This window comes from Gavia stellata, chromosome Z (assembly GCF_030936135.1).
Source record: "Gavia stellata isolate bGavSte3 chromosome Z, bGavSte3.hap2, whole genome shotgun sequence".
In the NCBI taxonomy this organism is placed as follows: domain Eukaryota; kingdom Metazoa; phylum Chordata; class Aves; order Gaviiformes; family Gaviidae; genus Gavia; species Gavia stellata.
In genome coordinates, this window is record NC_082637.1 from 40,164,123 (window position 1) to 40,190,635 (window position 26,513).

At 39.3% G+C, this 26,513-nt stretch overlaps 1 protein-coding gene across 1 annotated transcript in view; it reads left to right on the forward strand.

Annotated features, from left to right (window-relative positions):
• TRPM6 (transient receptor potential cation channel subfamily M member 6) overlaps positions 1 to 25,906 on the forward strand; it is a 67,625-nt gene extending 41,719 nt beyond the window's left edge. The window contains exons 16-31 of the mRNA XM_059834162.1: positions 506 to 786; positions 1,644 to 1,872; positions 2,474 to 2,629; positions 5,379 to 5,513; positions 6,545 to 6,673; positions 8,757 to 9,008; positions 9,977 to 10,151; positions 11,764 to 11,878; positions 13,579 to 13,778; positions 16,077 to 16,209; positions 17,971 to 19,115; positions 19,841 to 19,953; positions 20,868 to 20,994; positions 21,900 to 21,991; positions 24,377 to 24,435; positions 25,849 to 25,906. Of these exons, the coding sequence (XP_059690145.1) occupies positions 506 to 786; positions 1,644 to 1,872; positions 2,474 to 2,629; positions 5,379 to 5,513; positions 6,545 to 6,673; positions 8,757 to 9,008; positions 9,977 to 10,151; positions 11,764 to 11,878; positions 13,579 to 13,778; positions 16,077 to 16,209; positions 17,971 to 19,115; positions 19,841 to 19,953; positions 20,868 to 20,994; positions 21,900 to 21,991; positions 24,377 to 24,435; positions 25,849 to 25,906 (3,399 nt within the window). The remainder of the gene's footprint in view (positions 1 to 505; positions 787 to 1,643; positions 1,873 to 2,473; positions 2,630 to 5,378; positions 5,514 to 6,544; positions 6,674 to 8,756; positions 9,009 to 9,976; positions 10,152 to 11,763; positions 11,879 to 13,578; positions 13,779 to 16,076; positions 16,210 to 17,970; positions 19,116 to 19,840; positions 19,954 to 20,867; positions 20,995 to 21,899; positions 21,992 to 24,376; positions 24,436 to 25,848) is intronic.
• Positions 25,907 to 26,513: the final 607 nt, after the last annotated feature.

Genomic DNA, 26,513 nt, shown 5'->3' on the forward strand with positions numbered 1-26,513 from the left:
TGAACCCATTATAGTACTGAGACAACCTCACTTATACCAGTAAGAGTTTTTCTTTGCTTTTAATGGAGAAATACCCAGACAGAAATGTATAGCAAGTTTACATTACAAGTGTGGCAGACAGTAAAAATCATCTTTAAGTATCACAAGTCCATGGTGTATGTTTCAATCTACTGATTGCTTTTTCTCCTGTCATGACACAAGTAAAAGAAAAGAGTGAAAGTAGGATCTTGGTATCACAGGGTTTGGCGACTGCCTGGTGCTATGGAAGGGGAGGCTATAAATGGCATGGGTACAGAGCAAGGAGTGTTTTTCCTCCACTAATGTTACTAGCTTCTTAGCATTGGTAATGGGAATGTGATCCTAGCTGTGGTTTATGACTTACATGTATATAACGATCAAATAGTTTGCTACTTGCAATTCAGATTTGCATGCAGTTTTATTTACATGAATCTGAACCACATCCATTAATTGAGATTTTCTGGTTTTTTGAAAAACAAATTTGTAGGAGAGATCCACTGCTTTCCATAAGTGTAAGAAGAAATCAAAAGAGGATATAAACTTTGGAGAGAACTGTGAGTCATCTGGCTTTATCTACCCCTATAACGACCTCCTGGTTTGGGCAGTATTAATGAAAAGGCAGAAGATGGCAATGTTCTTCTGGCAGCATGGAGAGGAAGCCATGGTCAAAGCCGTTGTGGCTTGTAAACTCTACAGGGCGATGGCACATGAAGCTGAACAGAGCAACATGGTGGATGACACTTCAGAAGAACTCAAGAAGTACTCAAAGTATGAGTTCTCCCTTCACTTCAGTTAATAAAGTTCTGCAGTGCTTAGAATGGTTAGATATTTTCCTAATCCACTAAGAGTTTGTAAGGTTAGTGGTGCCATGGACTACGGCATGTAAAAGAAATACTTTCAGCTGTCCACTATTCATATTATATCATGGAGCTATGTATTGGTTTGCAGTCTGGTCAAGAGTTGAAGTAAAGCTATTAGGATGCTATCTAGTTGCTTATTTGAAAATTAAAATACAGGTGAGTAATGTGTGGCTCACTGTCTCCTAAATGGTCAAGTGGAAGACTGAAATTTCCCTTACAGCTTCCCTTCCAGTTCAGCTTGTTAAAAAGCCATATGGCACATATGTGTTAGACTTTTCCAATCTGTGATGTGTGGTAATGAGCAAACTAAAATCAGTGCTTAAATCTTGCTCTGTGTAAGACCTAAAGAAAAATGTATGCTGAAATAAGTGAGTGAATAAAAAGTGAAGTAGACCAGGAATTGTCTTCAAGTTTGTAGTTTCATGGGCAATGCTTGCCCACAGTGGTAATGAGTCTGTTGTTGAAGGAAATAGAACTTTGTAGGGTCCATTTTGATTGCTGAGTGAGATTACGAAAAATACAAATAAAAAAACAGAAAACAAGATGACCCTAAACCTTGTGATTAGGACTAAATAGATTTACTCCCAAAATTATTTTTCACTAGATATATTGATAAAGCAACAGGAAAAATGGGAGAAGGCATACTTACTGAGATTGTTAGCTGATCTTTAGTTAATGGAGTTTTCAAACCAACCTCTTTGCAGCAGTGATTCTGATTTTTGACTGATCCCTGTTATATTAACTGTTAATTCCTTTCTGCTCTAGGGAATTTGGGCAGCTTGCCTTAGATGTGCTGGAGAAAGCATTCAAACAAAATGAGCAGATGGCCATGAAGTTGCTGACCTACGAACTGAAAAACTGGAGCAACTCAACTTGCTTAAAACTAGCAGTGTCTGTGGGGCTGCGGCCTTTTGTATCCCATACTTGCACACAGATGCTGCTGACTGATATGTGGATGGGACGCCTAAAGATGCGGAAGAACTCCTGGTTCAAGGTAACATCACGCTAGCTTTTTCTGAGCATTTAGATGCTGTTTAGATGCTTTATACATGTCTTTGTGGTTATGAACATGTCTAATGCAGCTTCAGACAGATGTGCCTACGGATGGATTGGAATGTGCACATCTGGGAGAGAAAAGAAAGGCAGGAAGGGAAGGCAATACTTGCTTCTGTTTTACTGCTTTGCAAAAGCAGCTGTGGGATGACATTACAACATTTTGTGAGGGTTTTTTTGCTGTTCCCATTCTCTCAGTGCCCTACAGTGCCTCCCCACCTGCTCTTGCTGCCCCACATTGCTGGTTCTCTGGCAGAGCTGCTGATGGGAGGAATGGCCTCGGGGCATAGGAATAAGTATCTAAAGTATCCCTAGACACCATGACACCCTTCAAAGCCACAAAACAGTCAAGAGCAACACACTTCTTCAGAGGCTATAGGAGTGTGATACAGACATTCCCCACACCAGTGGCACTAGTGGCTCCCTCCCAGGCCAGTGGAAATGCACTGGGTTTTTGCTAGCACCATGCATGGCTGACTATGGCCTCAGGTCTATGCTATCACTGCTGAATTAATTTCCTGAATCTTGTGTCTCTTGTTTAGGTCATTATGAGTATTCTCCTGCCTCCCACCATCTTGATGCTGGAGTTTAAAAGTAAGGCAGAAATGTCTCATGTGCCTCAGTCTCAAGACTTCCACCAGTTCACATGGTATCATGGGGATCAGAGCCCAACCAGCTCTAAAGATGCCTTGTCTCTGGTTAGTCTGCAGTGATCAGTCATTTGTGCGTCAGGGTCTGTCTGTTTACCACAGTATAATCCTGAGGAGTGAGGACAAGGTGATCAGCTGGAAGTGGCATGGCCGAATTCTTAAGAAGTAGGGGTTTGATCCCTGGTTTGGGTACAGACTGAAGTGACCTTGGACAAATCATCTGTCCTGGTTGTTACTTCTGTATGAGTCATAATGAGGAAATCCTTCTCAACCTCACAGAGTTATAATGAGTTATAATTATCTGTCAGATATGCAGGTATTTTAGGGCACAAAGTCTGTTCAAGTTGCAGATAAATGCCTATGTAATCTTGTATACCAAATAAGCTAAGAATGATTTCACATCATACACAAAATCACATCCATAAAACTCAATTCAAGTTGCCCAGTTGAGCTGTTCAAAGCAGGGAAACAGCAGAACTGAGGCAGTCCAGGTCCTGTCCTCTCCAACTCACTCGTTTCTCCCACTCTGCCTGGCCAGCAGTCTCTGCCCTGCATCTCAGCCGCAGCCTCTCCCCCTCTCCATGGCCGTCCTTTGCTCTTAGTCTCTCCTTGAGATTTTGTTTCCTAAATTACATCATATCCCTTCCAAAGGTCTAGCTCCTGCCCTCCCTGTTGAAAAAAAGGGTATCTCTTCTTCTGCATTTGCTTCAGCCTAGAAGAGATGCCATTTAAAGCACAAGAGAAGCATTGTGCTTTTGGTTTAGTCACCTGAATTGAGTCCTGTAACACTCTGCAGGGACCTGTGGTTGCGCAGAAGTCCTTCTTAGGCCTGTCTGCGGAGAGTCTCCAGCACAGGTGAAGTCTTTGCCTTTTAAGATCTGAATTCCCCCAGACTTCTGCTAAGCAGAATTGCCTGTCCTTTCTTTTTCTCATTCTCCACAAAGCATTCCTTGAATAGAAAATTTCCAAAAGTTTTCAGTCTGAGGTAGGCAGCAGACAGAATTTCTGTGCAAAAGGGTAAAATGTTGGTGAGGTGCTAAGCAATGACAACAGGATTGTAAAGTGAGAGCTGTCAGGCAATCTTTTTTGCTCTGCTCTGCTTATCTTACAGCAGATAAGCATTGTAGATTGCTTGGGACCTTCTCAGTTAACTTTCCATTTGTATAAAATAAAAGAATGTATTGTTGTTGAGGGCTTTCGCAGCAGCATGGTAGACCTGTCAATGCCACGCTTGTTTTTTCTCTCTCTGATGCAGAAAAATGCTCGAAGCCATTATCTCCTGCAGTGCCTGTCTAATATAGTCAATTCAAAAATGCTTTTTATGGGATCGGGTAACAGCTATGATATAGAGGACAGGCCAATTGGAATCATTTGCAGCAGGACCACCCCTGCAGTCTGGTAGAAGGCAACACATCAATGTGTGTAAGCACTTCTCTGACCTGCCTCAGACAGCGCCGCTTCCTTCTTGCGCTAGCAGTAAGCTTAACTTCTGATTTTGTCTAATATAGAGTGTTGTTTAAAACAAAAGGCTGAGCTACCACTTTTTCTTAAATACTCTGATATGACATATTATAGAAAAACATACAGAAAGTTTCAACAGTGTACATGTGCCATGCCAAAGAGCATCTTTCACACACAGTCATAAATTCCAGTGACCAGCTGCAGCTGGAAATTGCACTCTTTCATGGGACAAATTCTCTCCTTCACCTTAGACTAGCTGATGTTAACAGATCGGGATGATTCTGTGTATCAAATTATCTTTCTGGGTCTAATGTGATGAAAAAAAGTCAGTTTTCCCTGATAACCTAAGGAAATGTTGTGTACTAGGGATAAATATGTCACATAAAAAGTGCTATACTGCAGATATCTAGTAGCAGTAAGTTTTAGCATTGATATTAGCCAAGGCAATTGGCCAGCATTGAAACAAAACTGAACAAGGTAGTTTGGTTCCCTCAGCCTTGCCCAGCTATTAGCTATTCATAGTTCCTCCAGGCCGCTCTCCTTCGTCTCTGAAAATTCCTTTCAGCACCTTCTGGTTTTGTCAGTTGCCCACTGCTGTGTGTCTGCAGTTCTTCTTAGGCTTCAGTGGCAATCAGATATTTGTACTTTCAGAGGGGTACTTGGGCAAGTGTCAAACTCTGGATGCAGAATCAAGTGCGTTTGCTTGTTTGGGGTTTTTTTGGTTTTATTTTACTGAAGATAATGAAGAAGTTACCTTATTTTTTGTAGGCTGATCTTTGTAGGAGAGTACTTTTTTCATCCTCATCTTCTAATCAGGCATAAAATACATCAAAAATAACAATTAGATTCTATGTTTAGAATTCCACTGTCTTGACATTTTCTGTGCAACTGTATACATGAGCAGAACCGTGATGCCTATTCCCTTATTTCAGAATGTGCCACAGTTTTCAGTGGAGTTCTAGCTAACACAGTTATGCTGTATTGGAAGTTGTTATTTATCTGTGTTTCACAGATGGGGAAAGTGAGACACAGTGGTTAAGTGACTTTGCTTAAAGAAATGTGTGGCAGAAACAGGAGTGGATTCAGGTCTGCTGATGCCTAATCCACTGCCTGTAGTCATAAGAGCAAACTCTGAATGAGTATTTATAGTGGAAAAGTGTGCATGTTAATTATTGCAAATGAGATGGTTATAACCAGACAAAATCAAACTGCAGTAATGGTTTGTATATTCAGAACAAAGCTTAAACATCTGTGCCTGTCTTCCCTCTAACATGACACAACCTTTGCAATCATAGACTATGATTTCTTACTTTTAAAATGCTGTTTCCTTTTAAAGAAGGATTATGATGTGGAGAAGGTTGCTCAGAAGTCTGATGAAAGCCAAGTAGACGGTGGACAAGGAAACCTGCCTGGCACTAGAAAAATCTATGAGTTCTACAACGCACCAATTGTCAAGTTCTGGTTTCACACGGTTGGTCATCACGCTGGAAATCGGATTGCCAGAACCCTCCTTTGATCCTTCAAATACCACTTGATGCTGCTTTTACTTTGCCTAGCATGGATTTGCAGCCAGTTAGTGGTGGGGGTGGATGGAAAGACATTTGAGTATTTCTCTCACAATTAAGTGAAAGGTTTTTCTGCAAAAATCATGCAGCTGCATTAAAAAAAAAGGAAAGAACAAAAAACAATTATAAGGAACTAAAGAAAAACCCGAGCACAGCTTTTTACAGTGGTTAATTGCACTTGTAGAGATAGATTGAGAGCTGGCCTTAAATACCTCACAGATATTTGTGTCCCTTTCTTTAGGAACTGTTTCTGAAGGAGTGAATATTAATCTCTAGGAGATCATTTGCTATAGAGAAATATGCATTTATTAAATCAATTTTAGTAACTAACCCTGTGTAAGTAGAGCTTAGGATGTTTAAGATCAAGCTGCCTGTTGGGTCAGACCACCATGTATATAAACTGTTACTCTTTTAACAGCGTGTCATTAACTGCTTTATAGGTTGTTAATCTATTATCTCAGATACATTTATAGCATTTCTGCTACCTTTAAAATATGTGCTTTCCACCTGATACTGTTCTTCCTGTGTTTTGGAAGGCACTGATTAACTAGGAGTGATTCACGTAGCTTTGAGAATGGTTACTTTATCCTACAGAAGGTTAGGATAAAAGCATAGCACTGCCTTTACATTCAAGTAATGGTGTGCAGATAAAATAGTCTGTCTCATATATGGGTTTTAAGCCTAGGTGAACATGCGCTGCAATAGTTTGTCTTCTGCTCCCATTTTTTGAGCAGTAAAGCACCAAATTCCTAATGATGTTTAAGGATATTTCCATAAAAAATACTTCCGAGAACTGGAGGAAAGATTTGAGGCTTAAAAATCTGACAGTGCCCCAGTAGTTTGAATACGTATAGTCAGGCTGATCACCTGTTAATATGTTTGAAGAAATTTGTTGGAGATTTTTGGGCATATGGATTATATACCGTATGTTTTGTAGATGGCGTACATGGTGTTTCTCATGCTCTTCACTTACACTGTGTTGGTGAAGATGGAACCAAGACCGAGTGTGCAAGAGTGGCTTGTTATCATTTATATTTTCAGCACTGCTATTGAAAAAGTCAGGGAGGTAAGCTTTTCTATTCACACTCCTCATCTATAGAGGATATATTACAAACCAGAGAATACCATAAACTGAAGGATGCCAAATCCTGCATTCTTTTTGTAGAGAATTTATCGGAGGAAAGAATTATACAGGACATCTATTTCTGAGAAGCCTTTTATTTGAAGACCAGTACTTGGGCTTTGAAAATGCATCTTGAAGTTTATCCTTAAATCTCTCTTTTTCTGTGTAAAGCCAGTGGTAATGTGCAGGTCGCCTGAGAGTGATTGTGCTGAATTGAGATTTGGAGCCCTGATGTAGGCACCTGTTTCTTCATTTTTTTGAGTGGTTCATTAGATTTCATATAACGAATATGGAATTTGTCTTTAGATATTTACTTTGAGTATGGACATTGTTATCAATTGATTGGTGTTATGCGTAGAGTAATCAATGGCTCTCCATCAAGTCTAACTGACCCTCTATAAATGAAGCTGGAAAAAAACGACCATCAACTTTTAATGCTGGATTAAATGAGGGTGGAAAAACTATTTTCCACTCAAAATTAATCACAGTTATTTGCAGTTGATTAGATCTGAGCTTCTGAACACAAATTGCACTCCATACCTGAGGCTGGGGACAAATGCAGCTATGTATTTCCCAAATTACTGTATCTGATTGGACATATCTTCACTGTAGAATTAGAACATAGTAAATGTAGTGGTGTGAATTGTCTTTTATATGACATTTGAAATGCTGTACTTTTAGAGGAATAAAAGTGAAAAAAGCAGTCACAGTTCTGAGCGAAGGATGCTGTTAGATCACTCAGAAGAATGCGACATCGGTATGAGAGAGGTGAAGGATTTCAAGGGGGAGCAGAAATACTGGCAATATATTGAAGCTTGGATACACATACAAGTTCTGTGGCTGCATGAGATAAAATTGAAAAAATCTACACAAGGATTGTCTAATTGGGAAAAAAAAATGAATGTGAAATAGCAAGCACTTTGGTAGTCACTGTTGTGCTGTTGCATCGTGTTGATAGTGCAACAGTGGAAACATCAACTCTTCTTTCTAGCATTAACATTCATTGGGGACTTCGAAATTCATGTCTTCTACTTGGTTTTCTTTGTCCATGTAGTAGTTCTGGTCTGCTGGCAAAGACTTTGTAGGACACTGTGTCTTACACGTGCAGCTAATTAACTGCTGAGGGCCTTGTTATATATAACTACAAACCTCTATTTCGCTAGATTGTATCAAGTAATTGTTAAAGCCTTAGGCCATGATCCTGCAACTAGTTCCTCATGTGAGTTAGTCCAGCTGAATTGAGTAGGATCACTTGTTTACATTAATGTGTTCATATGCGTAAATTCTTACAGGACCAGGGTGCTACATTTCAAAATCTCTCCTTTGCTTGGTACTTATCAGTGTGATCTTACATAGCACTGCATAATTGGCCTAACTTGTGCAATGTGCAAAGGTTTTATTTATGGCCTCCCAAAGATTCCACTTCACACATTTGCGCAGTGAAGCTTAAAATCCCTTTGGGGCACCTCACAGTTCAAGGAGTGAACATTTCATTCTTTACCTTGCTAGTTGCCAGCACTCCTTTTTTTAGCATGTCCTTGGTGGAATACAAAGATCTTTCTTTATATTTTCAGTCTGAAATAAAAGGCATTACTTATTTTCCCATCAGCAAGGTTAGGTTGGTACTTTCCATGACTTAGGGGCTTTTGAAAGGGCTGTTGCAGGTCGTGACCATTCCTCTAGAAAATGCTTGTTAATTTATAATGATATGTATGCATAACAGTTCTATACTGGCTGCTCTTTTCTGTTGAGGAACATGCTCTTTAGTGAGTGGGTTCAGGCTCAGAATCCGTTTTTCCTTACGAAGAGCTATCCTATTTGGAGTGGCATACTTGAGCAATACAAGACTATAGATTAAGTACAAACCTCAATTAATAGTGAATGGCAGTACGGCCTGCAACAACAAAAAAAAAAAGATACATTCCCAAATATCATGAAACAGTTCAGACAGAAAAGGTTAAAGAATGTATCTATGATTTTAATGGAGTTTCGTTGTTTTTTTTTTTTCCCCCCACATTCTACTCAGGTATTTATCTCAGAACCTGGAAAATTCCGCCAAAAAGTGAAGGTGTGGATTTATGAATACTGGAATTTTACTGATTCTATAGCTATCATCCTGTTTATGATTGGTTTCGGCTTGCGCTGGTCCAAACCCCCTGTTCAAACTGCAGGGAGACTACTTTACTGCTTGGATATAATATTTTGGTATGCTCGGCTCCTTGATCTTTTTGCTGTGAATCAGCATGCTGGCCCATACCTGACAATGATTGGGAAAATGGTAAGTATTATGCTTTGGAGCAGTATTTTTGTAGTTAAGGCATCTATTGAAGAACATGTAAAGGTCAGAAATGACAGAAAAGAATGATGGTCAAAGGAGAGATCACCTAATAATTCATAGTGAATGTATTACCTGACAATACCATGTCTTTTTCTGTTTGTGAGTTGACCATAATCAGATTTCAGTTCTCTCTAATTTATACATTATTTGAATTTATTCACAAAAGCCATTTTTGCTTCATTCCTTAGAGAAGGGTTGCATTTGAATTGAGTTTCTGATCCAGCCTGTTAATAGGAGAAAGAAAAATCAGTGTCTCTTGCAGATGGGCTCACTACTATAGATAATTCCCCCAGCTCTTGGAAACTGTCTCATTATTATTGTACATTTTGATTCAAATAATTATATCCCATTTTAGTGGGGAAAATTTCTCTGAGATCAAAGTTAATTTTTTTTCTCTTTTGGTATAAGAACTGCAGCTGAACTGCTGCCTAGTCTTGAGGGATATCTGCAGATTCCCACTGTAATTTCCCTTGGTTATTGGGAACTATCTTGTTAATACTTTTATGTTCTGTCTTGCATAGTAATTCCAATTCAGTGTTAGAAGGCAAAATCATTTTCACTGGTGTTGCTTGCTCTCAGTTTGGAAGTAATACCACTAAGAAAAAGCACCATCATAAGGTCTCTGCATTTTTCAAATCTTGCTTCAGATCTTAAGAGGGACTTGAGAGGCAAGTAGGACTTGTGGCCTTTTTGGTCCAGGATGACTTTAACCTCTATAAAATACTTGGGTAGCCCAGGTCATAGAAATAAAATATTTTTATTTCCTCCAGCATAATCTAATTACTATTAGCCCTGGGTTTATATTCTGATTTGTAAAAGCAGTGATTGATACTCTTCTGTAAAATGTATGTCTCCTTTACATATCATTATTAACACAGCTAATTCTTTCATGCAAATGTGTCTTCCAGACAGCAAACATGTTCTACATTGTGGTTATGATGGCCATAGTCCTGTTGAGTTTTGGAGTGTCACGAAAGGCAATCCTTTCACCAGAGGAGCCTCCTTCTTGGACTCTGGCACGAGATATTGTATTTCAACCCTACTGGATGATGTTTGGTGAGGTCTATGCTGGAGAAATAGATGGTGGGTAATTTTCACACTACAGCTCAACAGCTTAAATTTAATATGTGCAGAAACATGTCCACTTTGGGCAACTAGAGTTTTGACCACATATTGAGTCTATTCTTTCTCAAACAATTTTGATTCCAGTATATGTATGTCCTTAATGAGTAATACTGCGTGAATAAAGGTGAGAATGTTAGTTTCTTTGTTTAAAATAAAGATTAAGCTTTAAAACCTTCAAATTTAGCTTTTCAAATGAAGTATATTGCAAAGCTCAGAGCAAAGCACGTAGGAACTAATACTAAGCTAGTTCATGGTCAGGGATCTAGCAGTGAAATGAATTTCCAATTAGGTGAATCTGAAGCTGCTGATCTCTTGGAGAAAAGACTACAAAGTTACCTTAAAGGAAGAAAGAATAAAGGGAAAACAAAAAAGGAAAAATAAGAAAGAAAAGTATTTTTCACCATAGTAAAAGTTACCTGGCATCATTCTTAAACAGATGAACCAGTTGAACATAGGAATAATAGAACTATTTAATGCAAATAGGAAAAATGTTGTATCTTGATTATGGCTTTGACCTTGCCTCAGTAAGAGAAGAATTAGGTATGCCGGGAGGTATTTCAGCATTACAGATGGAAGGCACTGCCATGCTGCTAAGTAATAGGTACAAGTAAAACAGTGCCTAAATAAAAAAGTAAGTATGCAAATAGATACAGATATTTAAGATATATAGTTCAGCACAGACCTGATTCATTAAAATAATTTAAGATGTTGCATCCATTATTGTTGCTGAAACAGTCACATGATGGCTATGTATTGTGGTTATATAAGTAAAAATTCTTTTAATGAAAGCACACTGTTAAGTTTCACAGTTTAATCCATTTAATCACTTACTAATGCTAAACCTTTACAAATTTGACACTTCCCAAATAAAGCTATGATTTCTCTAATGACTCTTTATGCTGCAGAATGTGTCCTGAATTTAGGGCTGCTGCTTTATAAATATGTTTTCAAATTTCCTCAAAGGTGTAAAATTTGATTAAAAATTATAAAGGCTGAAAAGTATTTATTTTGACAATTTTAAAACATTAAGAGGGATCCCTTAATTTCTATGATTTGATGCTTCATCTCACAAATATTTGTAGCCTTATATACTTTTGCACATGAGTTAATAGGGTCTTACTGAAGCTCTAAAGGAATAACACTCCAGTACTGATAAAGCAGCCTTTGTGCTGTATCCTTTCCACAGTGGAGTCAGTGAAAGCTTTGCTTTAAGCATCAAAGATTTGGATTTCAGTTTACCTGAGTGTGTGCCACCTCCCAAATACTTTTCAGTTGCATCATTTTTCCCCTTAACAAAAAGTCAGGGTGACTGGCATAAGAACTGATATGTAAGAAATGCTGTTTACAGCTCTGAATGGCAATGGAAACTATTGGGCAGTAGTATCACGCAGAGGTCTCAGATCTCCTTTATGTGGGGGTAGACATTTTAGTTGGAAATTTAGTAATGTATCTCTGTGATAGTAATGAAGACTATTCTGTTTCTTGCTGGGGCAAATGAGGAGCACATGTCATTGCTGTGCTTTGCTCTGATTTCCATGCTAACCATGCTCAGTATGTCCCTCACTTTTAGTCTGCGAAACCAATGAAGACTGTCCTCCTGGCTCCTTCCTCACACCGTTCCTCCAAGCTGTCTACCTCTTTGTGCAGTACATCATCATGGTCAACTTGCTTATTGCTTTCTTCAAGTAGGTACTATGGTAAATTGCTGCAAAAGCAAAAGCAACTAATAATAGACGTTCTGCCAATACTTCCGCAAAAGCCTTTCACCAAAAATGCCCCAGCAGGGGCATGTTGATGGTGGTTTTTACCCCATCTTACATGGGGGTCCGGTGAACAAAAAAAAACAACAGTGGAAGCAAGAGGGTGGGAGGAAGGGAATGGTCAGCCTAAACTGTTTTACCATTTACACAGAATCTGACTCTCTGAAAGTGGGCAACTGCAGCTGGCAAACAAGCAACATTAATTTAGCTCTGAAGTAATCTATCTTTGTTCCTAAAAGTTGATTGGTTGTGCTGAGAGCCTGTATAATGTTCATCATAGGGTAGCCCAAGATTGAAATTGGCAGGTAAGTGGAGAAGGTATTCAAGGGAAGAGGATAATGACTTTGTAGGAGCATGCTCTTCCTTTAGGAAATAATTTGAAAATTCCTGTTGTATGGTGCAATTTGATATGTTCTAGACTGAAATTTAACTGTAGTGTTTTCAACTATCTGCTTTTTAATGTCTGCTGCCAGAATAGGAAGGGTCTTTATAGTAATTCTATAGTAATTCATTGTAATTCTATAGTAATTAATCAGTGTCTTTATAATAGTTCTAAGCTTTCAAGTTTTAACAGAGAGCCCTTGTAGTTGATCGAGTTCTGTAAAATATTGGTAAAGAGCAGTCTAAACCAAGTAGTTAATTATTTTTTCCTACAGTTCTAGTATTTCTGGGGAAGAAAAAGTCAGCTGTAGGTTAAAAAAAATTCAAATGGAGAAATGTAGTGATTAATATTCAAGAAAACTGAATGATCAAAACTCATTCTATTCCCACTTCCAATTAGAAATCCCTTTCCTGAAATTGTGGCAAGGCATCAATTTTTTTTTTAATACACAGCTGTGAAATTGTAATTTGAATTATTTCTAGATTTAAACCTTCAGCAATGATGATATGTTAAATCTTCTGCCTAGTGATTTGATCCAGAAGTGAGACCAAAAATGGGTATGAGCAATATATTTAATTATGGTCCCAGAAGCAAAGCTGATGTTTTTGTGATTGTATGCTGGGTGTGTAGTATGGTGGTTCAACTGTGCCAGAAACCTCAAAGTTGCTTTCCTGTACTTGGATCTATGATAGTAGATATGGGAAATTATTCAGTGCAACAACAGTCACGTTTAGTAGCATCATGGCTCCAAAGAGTACTCTGCAGAAGAATCACTTATGTAGCTGCCTCTTGCAGCAAGTATTTTGTTTAGGCGCAGCGCACTGAAGAGCAGCAGAACCGTCTTGTTACCACTCTTCCCTTAACCTGACTCTTAGATTTAATCCAGTCCAAAGAGGCAGACAATGTTGAATTCTCAGTTAGGCTATGTATTAAAGTTTAAATAATCTGGCTGAGATTTCAAAGCCACTTCAGGGATATTTTTTGCCCAGTTCCCATTAATGTGAATGGGAATTGGATCTCCAAATCCGTTAGGCAGCTTTGAAGATCTCATTCTCAGTGCACTAGCTGCAGGCACATGCTGCTGCTTTGTTAAATGAAAGTTGCTAAGCTGATTTACCTCACTGGAGGGATGGGACTTTTCTTCAGTGTCAAATTAGATCTGTAGACAAGCATCTTGTGCTGTATTGGGAGTATTCCTCACAGGAGTGTTTTAACCTCCTTCCCCCTCTATCTCTCTTCTCAGTAATGTTTATTATGATTTGAAATCCATATCAAACAAGCTCTGGAAGTACAACCGGTACCGCTACATTATGACCTACCATGAGAAGCCATGGCTGCCTCCACCTTTCATTCTCCTGAGCCACATTGGACTTCTGATAAACCGCGTCTTCCACCATCGGCCCCCAAATGAGCTGGATCAAGAGGAAGGCGACGTTGGACTAAGTAAGCAGAGCTAAGCTGGGGACCAAAAGAAATAGCTGATGAGGAATGTTTTGCCAGTCTCCCATGACTTTGTAGCTCAGTTCCTCAAAAAAAACCAAAAAAGAGATTTCTCTGAGTAGGGGGCTGTTTTTGTTTGCAAAACTGAATTTAACCTGCCTGGCTGAGAGCTCTTGTAGGAAAAAATGACTAGGGGAATGCTTTGCTTTTTATTTGGCTTTTGCTCTGCTATGTACTGTGCATCAGTCAAGTTGCATCACAACTGTGAGCTGAAATAAAGTGACAGCAGCTTTTTCTGTAGGGTAGAATAGCCAGATTTTGAAAGGAAGTAAACAATACTGGAGGTACACATTTCTGTGCATTTATTCTGAAAAGATCAACAATTCATTTTTAATTACCCAGAGAAAGTAGTCGCAGAGTCGGAGGACAGAGGAGATCCAATGGTGGCAGATGCAGAGAGAGAGCATAGGGGCCTTCCAGTGGCTCATCGCTGCACCTCAACCCCACCTCCTTCACCCATCCCAACCTGGGCTTCTCCATCCCAGGGTCCTTTGTAATGCCTCTTTAAGGTGATGCCAGTTCCCTGTCCCACTGTCACCAGCTCCTGCAGCTCTGCCGGGAGCAGCCCTAGCCATTGTGTGGAGGGGACCACAAGGTGTTGGGATGGGAGTGAATACTCAATAGTGGGGCTTGGTGGTTGGTGGGGTGAGGCAGGGGAAAGGTGAGGAGGAGAGGCTGGTGGCTGAACCTTATCTAAAAAAACATTGGGGAACATTGGTGCATAGTATTATACAGCCTCATCCTTTTTGATGCAATGTACATCCTTGATGCCTAATTACAGAGATGAGCAGACCCTGCCTAGGATATGCTTCACTTAGGATTTTCTCTGCTGAACATGAATCCCTGAATATATCTGGCATGCTCACAGGTGGTTGCAGAGTTAAAAAATGGACTTAACTAATCAATGCTGAGCTGCTTTACTGCTGCTCCCAGGCTCAGTTCCTCCATCACGACTGGATACATCGGCCTGACTTTGAAGTACCACTGCTTTTTTTATATGTATGCATAGTATAAGTCACTGACGCAGCATAGAGAGTGTCTTACTTGTAAGGTACATTAGGCACAAGGAAAACTGAAACGCTGCTTAGCGCATCTAAAAGTTCTTGGATAGAAGAAGGCTCATGCCTTGCCTACACTTCTTTTAGAGACTTTTTTCCTGTTTCTGTGCCTTCGTTGTCCCTTTTCTATATGCCTATGCATTGCTTGATAAGTTTCTTCTACTTAAATTTTGGTGTGGTTGTAATTAACTGGTTTTAGCAATGAGGATCCAGTGCCATCCTGTGGAAAATCGATGAAAATACCAAGATACAGAGAGTAAAATCTTGGAGGCAAGAACACAGATGGGTTAGGGGGAAAAAGAGCCTAGGAGGTGTGATCAAGTCTCATTCGGAGCTAGAGGGGGACCCCAGAACACTGCAGGCGCTTCCCTCCTGAGCTGTGTGTTGCAGCCGAGTACTACATGCTTGTAGCAAACATGGCCATGTCACTTGGAACAGATACCCCTAGCAAGTACAGTGAGGACTCTGGTATGTAAAAAAGGAAAGAAGAAAGGAGCTTGGAAGATGTGGAGTTTGGATCAGAGAAGCAGCTTTCCACTGTGTGTATTTCTTCATACTGACTTGTAAATCGATCCGTTCTCTCAGAAGTCTTGGTGTGGTAGAAGAACACATCATGAGCAGCCCAAGCTGTGGAGTTGAAATTTTTGAATGTGTTCTTTTTCGCCCAGTAATCTTGAATAATGTTTTATACATGCGAACATGTGAAGCAATTAATTAGGTGAAAAAAAACTTTGTAGATTTGAATACCTTAAAGGACTGTAATTATTACAGGAAACTAGTCCTAAATGAATGCCTGGACCAAATTATAGTGAAATCTTTGTACGTCTTACATACCTGTAATCTAAGTCTTGTGAGTCACACATGTATAATAAAATACAGGAAAACGTTTGGGAGAAAATATATCTTTGTGAGCAGCCATTTGGGTATGTACTTTTGAGGTTTTAAAAGGGAGTTCACTGGAATTTTTGTCAGTGTCCAAGGAAAGATAAAAAACACATTTGCATCTATTTAGCATGTTGAGTCTTTATACATAAGCCCAAATTCATGGAGTTAGGTCTGATTCATTCTTGTCAAGGGACAGGAAGAAAACCTGTTCTGACAGTTTTCTTTTTTTCTCATGGATGCTTATAACCAATTGCATTTGTCAGCATGCTTCATATCAACTCCTACCTCCTTTGTTCAGAGCTGTACCTGAGTGATGAGGAGTTAAAGAAACTCCATGACTTTGAGGAACAGTGTGTGGAAAAATATTTTCATGAGAAGAATGAAAGCCTGAGTTCCAGTGACAGTGAAAGGATCCGTCTGACAACAGAAAGGTGTGTTTTGCTGCAGATTTGTGCTCTTTGTATACATTTGTCATAAAAAAAAGACTTTGATAAGCTAATGCTTTTGGAACAGGTTATGGCCACCGTGAACATGAGGAGCAATAACATGCATAGGGCTTGCTAATTTGATGGAAATGTAATGTATCTGTTTGAACTGCATGACAGGCCTGGCTGGGAAGCCTTGCTGGCAGAATTGCATCCCCAGATGTATGCAGTGTGCAGGTGGTTAAAAGAATACAGTAAGGTGTTGCTCAGTTTAACTTTTGCGGATCAGGTAACACCATGAAAACATGCCAGAGTACAGCACACAATACATGTAGGCTTAAAAGTGTAGGAACACTGTGAGAGTGTTGCTTGTGATTGTGTGTAACTGCTGTTTACAAAAATAACTGTATAACCATTGTAGCATTATCTGCAATGTAGTATCTTGGTTTGCAAAATGTCAATACACAACTGTCAACGGGGTTTCAAAACTCTCAATATTGGCCCAATTTAGCTTTCTGTTGAAATCAATGGCAAAGGTGCCAGTAAGTTTAATGGGAGGAGTTAAAGAAAGTGAACACTATAGTCTTACTGAATGCCAATACCGATCTCATCTAATAAATTTGTTTTGCCTGGAGAAAGATAGCATCTTAATCTTTGCCTGTTCATAATCTTATTTTCTGCATACTAAACCAAAACACACAAGCAAAATGAATGTCCCCTGTAAAAGAAATAAAATAAGTAGCTTTGTTCAAAAGCTGCAGAATCGATTACAGCAAAAAGATTTCATTTAGTGGATAAATATAGATCTGGAAAGGAATTTTCCTCGGAGTGCAAAGGTGAAACACACTTCACAGCATTGCATAACATTAATACAAGAAATTAATTTAGATTAATAAATAAAGTATTTTGGAACACTGGGCTTTGAATTTATTCAGCTATTGGTTGAATACTACATCTTTTAGTTACTCAGTGACAAAGGAAAGGACCAACTTTTGCATATTGCCTGCAGGTAGTTTATCATTGTCTTAGTGATGGAGCACCAGAGAGAGTATCTTCAGCAAACATGAAGATAATGATGTGGTTAAAATTATGTCATTCCAGGCCAAGAAGTTCTTGCACTGTTCACTGGGGATTTGAAGACCATTAAAAAAGACTTTGCTTTTTGGGGCAGTTGAATTTTACCTGAAGAAAACTGATGGCATCAGACATACAGAATCTGTTCTCAGAGGCCAGCTAGGTGGTTGGGAAGACCCTTTTCCCAGCAGGCTCTAGTATTTCAGAAATGGCAAGAGTATCTGTAGCTTTGTGTGAACCTTGTCCTTCTCATGCTTGCACAAGAAATGTAGAAATGCAGGATGACTGGCTGACAAGAAGTATACTTTACAGCATTTTACGTTTACAGCAATAGCCAATGCAGCATTTCCAAAGCTGTGTCCTGTTGTCCATGGTTTAGTAGTTCTATGGCAAGGAATGGAGATTAGTAGGCAAATAGCAGTTTTTAAAATAGATACTTCTTGGGCAAAAAGCCTTTTTTCTTAAAAGTCACTGGCTGTTGGCCCGGTAATCTGAATGACATGTTGTAAGTCTGGATGGGTTTTGTCAAATATAGATATTAATGGGAACGGAAGTCACCATTAAGAAAAAAAATAAAGGGCTGTTGGAAACACTGACTTTTTGAAATGTGCTAATGGCATCCTTCATCATCTGGCAAACAGAAGTAAAGATCTGTGTTTTGGTATTTTAATTATCTTTTCTTTTTCCACCTAGAGTGGAGGAGATGTTTCTGCAGCTTAAAGAAGTGTATGAGAAGGTATTTTATATCAAGGAATCTTTACTCTCCCTGGACAGCCAGCTAGGACATTTGCAAGACCTGTCTGCCTTGACAGTGGACATCCTGAAAGTCCTTTCAGCTGTAGACACCTTGCAGGTGGAAGAAGCCTTACTGGCTGACACAAAACATCGAACCTGTAGGAAGCTGCCCCACAGCTGGAGCAATGTGCACTATTCCAAGACCTTGAGCAGCCTGGAGTGTTTGTATGACAAGAAGTACCACTACTACAGCATGCCACCCTCCCTCTTACGGAGCTTGGTAAGGAGTCAGTGGCCATCAGAGTGCAAAGACCACGTATTGAGGACTGAGAGTAACAAAGTGGTAGAAGACAGCTCTCGAAAGATAGCAATAGAAAGTGACACACTCACTTCGGGAGTATCCTCTGAGACTAAATCAACCCCTAGATACAGACAATTTTTGCTGGTGCCCCCTGACCATCAGGGAGGGTCTTTCTCTGAGGATGTCACCTTAAATTTGTCCTTTTTGAGCACTCCTGCCGAGTACAGGGACAGTGCATTCCGAGATGAACTGCAAAGTAGCGTTGTGGTGCAGCAAAACTTGCAGAGTGTCAGCTTCATTGGAAAAGAGCCAGAAGATTATCAGTGGAGCCAGAGAGACTTTGTTATTCATTTGCCATCAGAAAATACTAATGCCATAGAGGCCGATCATCCTCTTGGTCTCCAGCCACCATTGGATATTGAAGAGAGTGCAGCACCCTCCTGCGATGACGGGGAAGAAACTGAAGGGGGTTATGTGAACTGGGGATTCTCTGAAGGTGATGAAAAAGGGGTTTTCAGCTCAGGGAAGAAACAAAAGAAGGCCCTGTGCATACATTCCACCTATAACAGTGACTGCAATTGTACGGGTAGTCCTCCCAGGCATGTACAGATAAGAGAATCAAAGTCCTTCTCCTACAGCTCTGACAGGTCGCATCACAGCAGCATCGTCTCTCAGAACAAGCTAAAACGCAGCACTTCCTTCTGGATCAGCCCACTCTGGAGGGACTGGAGTTTCTGCAGGAGCAACAGCTTACGGTCTCTTAAGAAAGAGAAAAGAGGGAAAACCTGCAAGGCCATAGGTGGTAATTACAAAACACTACACCTGTATAGTATCTCTTACTGGGGAGCCCAAGACACTATAAAAATGTTTCCTTTGTACCCAAGAGGTATTAGCTGCAGTTGAGGGTAGTAGCAGAGAGTCCAGAGTTACTCCTTCGCTTTCTTTGTGCTGAGTCTAACTGCTGTAGGGAATTTCTGAAGAGTCGCTGGTACCCAAGCTGCACCACACCTGTGTGTCAGCCACCCTGATTCTCCCCATCTCACAGGATCCCTATAGCTGTGGCTATACAGCCAGGGTGACAGAGAGAGAGACTGTGCTTGCTCCAGGGAAGTCTCCTGCCCTGGGGATGCAATGCAAGAGTTGCAGGAGCCAAAATAAATTACACAATCCCTAAGAGATACATTAGCAGTATCATAGGTCGGATGGATCCATGGAGAATGAAAAGGTATGCATTTTTATAGCTGGTTTAAAACCCGCCTTGTCCACCACCAAGTTTGCTTACCAACAGCTAAAATATAGCAGATTCCAGTTCTAAGTATGAATAGTATGAGGTGGTGGATAACATTTGTTGTTTTGTATCTTGTGATGGTGCACATCTTTGCACTGAACTTCATGAGTATTAGCTTTGGGTGTCACAAGTCTTTCTCAGCTTGCTTTGGAGATCTCCCAACTCTCAGTTTTATCAGATCTTCTCTTAGTAAACAAAAGCTCTGTAGCTTAATGCGGTTTTTTGACTCTTTCCCACAGAGTCTTTACGATCCAGTGAGCTACACCACAGTGAGGCAACAAAAGCAAAACAACAAAACAGAGACAGAAAGTCTGGGAGAACAAAGAAGAATCAAAAGCCCCTTCAGGTGCCGGTATGTGCAGATGCAGGAGAATCACATATCCCCTAGCTGTCTTTTTCATTCATTAAAAGCAGTTCTGCAGTGTGGCTTAGTTGAAAATTTAAAATGCTGCACACAAATTGGGACATCTTTTGTGTGTCTGGCTTTGGTTTAATTTCCCTTTTGTTTGAATGTGTGGGATTTTGGTTTTGAACATGTTGAAGTCTATGGATTTGCTAGATTGTGTACCAGGGGTGTTACTGATTTTACGCAGAAAGGAATCAGTCCTTGCACTTTAGCTGGCAGGAGGACTTGGGGAGGCTTCATATGATCTAGGATAGACTTCAGGAGTGGTGAGCCACATCCAGGTGGTGTGCAACTATGAACAAACAAGCCAGGCATTGTAATGTTGACTCCTGCCTACAGGAGTCCCACAGTGTTTTCTCTGAATCCATCAAACATTTAGCACGTTGCAGACAGCATATTGATTGTGTCATGTGTATGGGGCAACTTTGGTAACTGTGTGTATGCGAACCTATATAAAAATCTATTTATAAAGTTATAAAGAGATTCCCAGGATCTTTGTGAGCTGGAAAGAGTTATCTCTGTTTAATGAGATGAAAGGTGAAGGCTGATTTGTTTACATAAGATGCTCAGGTGAGCAACAGATCTTAGACCTGAACTTTGAAACCTAATACCTCTGAAGGTATTTTGAGGGACTTCAGACTTTGTTTTAAAAAGCTGTAGTGCTAGATCTTTCATCAGTAGTATTTACTAGATAAAAGGAATGTGTCTTCTGCAACTTGTAACAAAAATGGGAAAATCTCTCAGTTGGGAGCGAGTTCAGTCATTGGCATTTCAGTGATGCTCTGAAAGGCCATGTCATAGGCTGTCAGAGGTGCTAGTCACCTTATAAATCAAGTGCTGTTTTGTCTGTGTCTTGCCAGGTGATTAGAGTGGATGATTGTCCCCAGAACACCCAAGTGAGCTCGGAGCCCACGGAGATCAATGTCTGGGATGAGCAAGAGAAACACAGCAAGAACTGGCTCAGTGTGTCTAATTTCAGTCAGCTAAGTATGTGATATTTTGCAGATGGTGAAATTCAGAACAGCTTTTAAAAAGAAGCAGTAAATAAAAATTCACGAATTCAAAGCGTCATCCACCACTTTCACCTCATGGTGTAATTTTTACAGAATTAGGTTGCAGGCACACACGACTTGGTTATTTGCTGTGTCATTGCAGAGGCAAAAGGGGCATAGGTTGGATGAAAGGTCAGTTAAATGTTTCTGGGAGCGCTGCCTGTCTCATGTGAGAGATAGTAGAGTACTAATCCTCAGGAATAAGTGGGAAGCAAGGAGGATGATATCCTTGTTTCCCCTCTTGAGGTGTCTTCTAAAATGGCATCCTGGCTAATTGCAAAAATAAACTCCCTCATGAATTTCTCAGGGTGTTTACACTCACAGGCAGTGCTGTGATACTGTGTCTGCTGGCAGATCCTCTGCATGCCTTGTTCATTACTCATTGCTCAGAAACACGTCCTTCAAAGGGAAGAAATTAATTCTGTATCATCTGTGTTGGAATGTAAAGGGAATCGCGTTCTTACTCTTCTTTTAGGAATTCTCCAGCTCTTTCACTCTCAGAAATCCTTTGCATAGTTCATCTTATCTTTCAGCCTTGCTGTAATGCAGCTCACTGGCTTCATCCCACGAGCTGCTGGAAGCAGCACCAGGGAATGCTGTGACTCAGCACAGCATGGTCTGAGAAGGGCTGCGCTCCTCCAAAATCTGCTGACAGAGTATGGAAACAGTCTGTTTTAACCCCGTGAAATTCTGTTATTGCTTTTACAACCCATTACACGTTTGCTGGGGCAATATGTTATATAGGTGTTTATTTTATAGCACTGCATAGGTGTTTAGTTTGTAGCAGTAGAGCTGTTCATTTACACTCTGGAAATAGCTGACACCTGCTCTTTTGGCTAGGTTTAGAATGTCTCAATTACATGCACCAGAAGATGAAAAATGAAGACATTGGTAGACATACCGTACCTGATTACCTGAGGCATTCTGGAGAGGTGAGACCTAAGATTACACATCCTAGTCCATAGTTTTGGGTGGGATGAGCCCAGGGTAGCTCTACTAACATCCCTGGAAGTGCCACTATAGGTTCTTTGTCATGAAATACCTTTTGTGAGATTAGGAGCTTTGTTGTCTGCTGGCACAGCGCATATGTGTGAGTAAAGGAATACTTTAACAGCTGTTAACACTCTTAAGATTATTGAAGTAGGATATTAAATTGTTGAATCACGGAGTGGTTCTGAGTATGAAGAAATTGGTCAGAAATGGCGGATGTGTTGATGTTTCATCAGGCAATGAGTGAGCACACAGCTTGGTCTTGAACCTGTGGGCAGAATTGATTAGCAGTGAAGTACATTTTGGAAAGTTAGCTACATAGCTCTTCATCTGTCATGCAGAGATAGTTATTTCTTGCAAAGTGGGAGTTAAATATTGATAATAATTGCAAAGCTTAGATTTCTTAACCACTGGCTTATAAACACCGTATCTTATTATTTATACTAATTAATTTGCAGCTCCATAATGTAAAGATCCTCTGCCTATGTAAATCAACATAGGCTCATTGACTTTGATGGAGCTAGGCCAATTTATATTTCCTGAAGACTGGGGGCAGGAATCTGGATTAGAGGAACTTCTATCTGTTTTAAAATGGTGTAGCTAATGGAAGAAAATGTATCTTTCACTACATTGCGTGAGGGTATCTCAGAGTTGTGAAAGGAAATTAACAAAGAATAAATTAAGAAAAGGAACTGTGAAATAATCCTTTCCTCTTCCTTTTTCAACAGCACCTTTCCTTGCCTGTTTTACTTATAGAACTCTTGGTTATTAAAATGGTGATGTCTAAAAGCATAGGTTATTTTTCACTGTCAATGCTATGAGTTAGTTTTTTTTTTTTTAAGGAACAAAAATAAACCAGATAGTTTCAGATGTGTTGTTCTGAGTGCTGTAGAATCTGAATCCCAAATACCAGGGAAGAGAGCTTGAATCTAAATTTTAAAAATGGCAGCTTTTTATATGAAAGTGTGGAGAGAGAGAGAGAGAAATAGAAATAAATTTACTGATCTTGTATTCTGTAAAATCTGAGCTTGGAGTCTAAATCAATGAATCTTTGAAATGTGAAATACAGGGTCAGACAAACAAAATAAAGGTACAATCAGGGAAACTGTGTGAAGGAAAGGTACAATCAGGGAAACTATGTGAAGGGTCGAAGTAATGTGATGCTTCAAAACTCATATTAAGATGTCTTGGGTAAAACGCAAGGGTGGGATTTTTAAAGTTCTCAGAAGAATTCCACTGATTACAGCAGGATTGGAGTTAGGCCGAAACTGGCCACTTTCAGAATGCCAACTTCAAATTATTTATTCTTTCAAGATATAGCCTCCAATACCCACTGAGTCGCTATGCCTCTCCTTAAGTCCTGTCTGGGTTATGAGAGTTTATATATGTATCACTGAGATGTAAAATTGTTGCTGCATCCAACTGTTCTGCTTGCTGTATGAGGTATTTTAAAGAAATGTATTTTCCTAAAGTGGTGCTTCTCAGGTTTACCCATTGAAGACCAGTGGTTCAGAAATCCCTCCTGATGGGTAGTAAAGAGCAAAACAAGGGGGTGTGTAGGAAGGTTTTGGTTTTGTTAAAGATTTTTTCATCTGTAAAGCAAGCTACAAGGTGAAAATATGAGTGAAATAAAAAAAAATGTGAGTTAAGTTTCAGCTAATATTCAAAGCTAAATTTTAGTTAATTTATCTTTCAACTTTGTCAGTTTTGAACTTTTTTGGGGGCTCCATTTCTTTTTAGGATTGAAGTCTTCCTGACTACTATTCAGAAGAATAATCTGATTTCTGACTGGCACATTAGGAAGGATCCAGCTGGCCCAATTTTCCCTAATACAGCTGGAAGTTTAAAAGACTATTTGAGTACTTCTTTAACTATAAGACCTGGAAAATATGTGATCTAAATGTCACTGGAAAGCTACTCAGTCTGTTACCTTCTTCTGTTATAGAGGTTTAGGGTGCATTTTATTTTCAACAACTGTAAAGCCTATCACTAAGTTGAAATTTTCCAATTTAAAGAGTGTTCTCTAATACTGTCCATATTAGAAGACCTTTAACATGCTTTTGTGAGTGTATTGAGATACAGGTGGGTACCTGAGTATTTTATTCAAATTTATGGAGACAGGATGGAAAACTGTAATGTGAGCAAATTAGTTCCATTTTAGAGTAGGTATGGCAATGCTGTGATTCACCTGCCTGTCAGTGTCATTGTTCATGCTAACAATAAGTGTAACAATAAGTGTTTTCAAGATTGTACCTTTTTGAGTCGGGCAGTGTGTGTATGATGGTGTTGTGCAAATTTGACTAGTAAAAGTATCTCTTTTTTTACAGGATTTGAGTAATAGCATGTTTGGAACCACCAAGAAAAGTAATCTGAACAGGAACTCCTCGTATGTATTATTAGTATATTAAGATATTCATCATATGCTCTTAGAAAGAGACTTTTATCTTTCTGCAGGTTTCCACTTCAGTTCTGCAATACAGTTAGGATGAGAAATTTATGTGAAATGAAGAGTTAAGGCAATTCAGTCTGTTTAAGTGTCTTTAAATGAAGCCTTATTAATGGAGATAAAGGAATTTAATCAAAGTGTATAATTTTAGGTGGATCACCATAAGATCACCATAGCGTCTTTAACTAGCCATTATTCCAATCTAGTGAGCATGAAAAGTTGCATTTGGTTTTGCTGTGCAAATTGCATGTTTCCTTTTTTAATAATTAAAATGCTAGCAGCTCCTGAAAGCTTCTCTCATTCTCTGATAAATCTCTTTCATACTGAGTCTGCACATTTACAAAATATTTAGCTAGATTTTCTTAATGGGTTATCAATAGTTATTAAGCTTTGATTATATTTAGTGAAATTATACTGATTTCAAAAGTGTTTTCAATCTTACTGTGGGTTTTAAAATTTTTTTTCCAGCTTGATTGATCATTATCTAAATATTGGGGGTATTTTTTTCCACATGCAGTGCTATCTCTAAGTTCCCTTTCCTTTTCTTTCTTATTTTCATCAATTTCTTTTACATCTCTTTTACTTAGTAAAAGAGATATACTCCGTGGATGTAATAAATAAAAGACACTAGAAAGCTGTCACATCCTGTGTGATTTCACCATGGGAAGAGGAGAAAAGATACTGTGTTTTTTACCCATCTTGTGGTTGGTTTGGTTTCTTTTTTTTAACCCAGTCATTTATAGGCGGTAGGCAAACTGCATACTTACCAGCAGGACCTACAGGCCGTTGAGTGGCCTGATTCTGTCACTTAGTCTGTTGTCTTCAGTGGGATCTCTCTGGTCTGTGAGGTGAATCATATCCGCTGTCTTCTATAACAAAGACTGCTTTAACGTTAATGCTGATGCTGTAGTCTCTCTGCAGCCTTGCTAATCCAAAGGGCCATCAGTTTAAAAAGTCTGGTTTTGTGCAAGCAATGGTAATTGAGTATGTAGCCTGAATACATCTCAGCATTGACTGAAAAGTGAACAATTGTGTATGTGATTGACGTGGTCTTTAACTGATACTGTTATTGCAGTGTAAATGATATGAAGAGCGGTGCAGAATCGTAAAAGCAGCTCAACATAAAGCAGAGAAGGAAACATGCAGAAAAATGTGGCTATTCTTCAGTAACTGAAGATTATTTGCTGATTGTTGCAATGAACAAAGTAGCACTGAGGGTTATTTTATTTTATGATTGCTGATCATACCTTTGTGAGTTTTGCCTTCACATAGATGACATCTCTTTATATGTATCAGTGTTAGCTCAATGACAGAAATTTTGGAGTAAAATACTGAATGTTTGCTTTTAAACAGGTTGAGAACTTCAGAGGAAGCTGACAGTAAGTGTTTGGTTGCTTGCCACTCATTTTAATTCCTCTCTGCAAATCTCACTCTGACAATTCTGAAGTACAAAATCCAAAAGGAAGTTAATTTACTCTAGTTGGAGGGTTATAGGAAAATGTTCAACCATTGTTTCATATGTTAGTTACTAATTCGTACTTTAAAGATTTTTTTATGAGGATATGTTTTTCTCATGATCCTAAAAGAAAAAAACCTATTTTTACTCTAGTCTGCCCAGTAATGTTGTCCTTTTCAGCGGCAAGAAACTCTTTAAGATGATAGTGCTGCTTTCATCCCTGGCAGTCTAAGAGACCTCCTGATTTAAAGCAGGATGAATACCTGAGGATAGATTGGGATATAAATTTTTTAACGTATGCTAGATTTTTCAAGTTGCAGTTTGGTATAAACCCTCTGTTCTTGTGGCTTCCCTGAAATTATGAAATCAGTGTAGGATTGCATTTATTATGAAATGGCCAGTGAAGAAATTCAGGGTTATAGCAAGGAATGACTGCTCCACAAATGTAGAGTGATAGTTAACTTCACTTGTCTTTGTTGCCTTGTAGTCTATCTTCCAGTTTTCTTGACACGCCATTTAGCTGTAAGAGGCTGAGCAGCTGGGCACATCTGTCTCTTTTTGA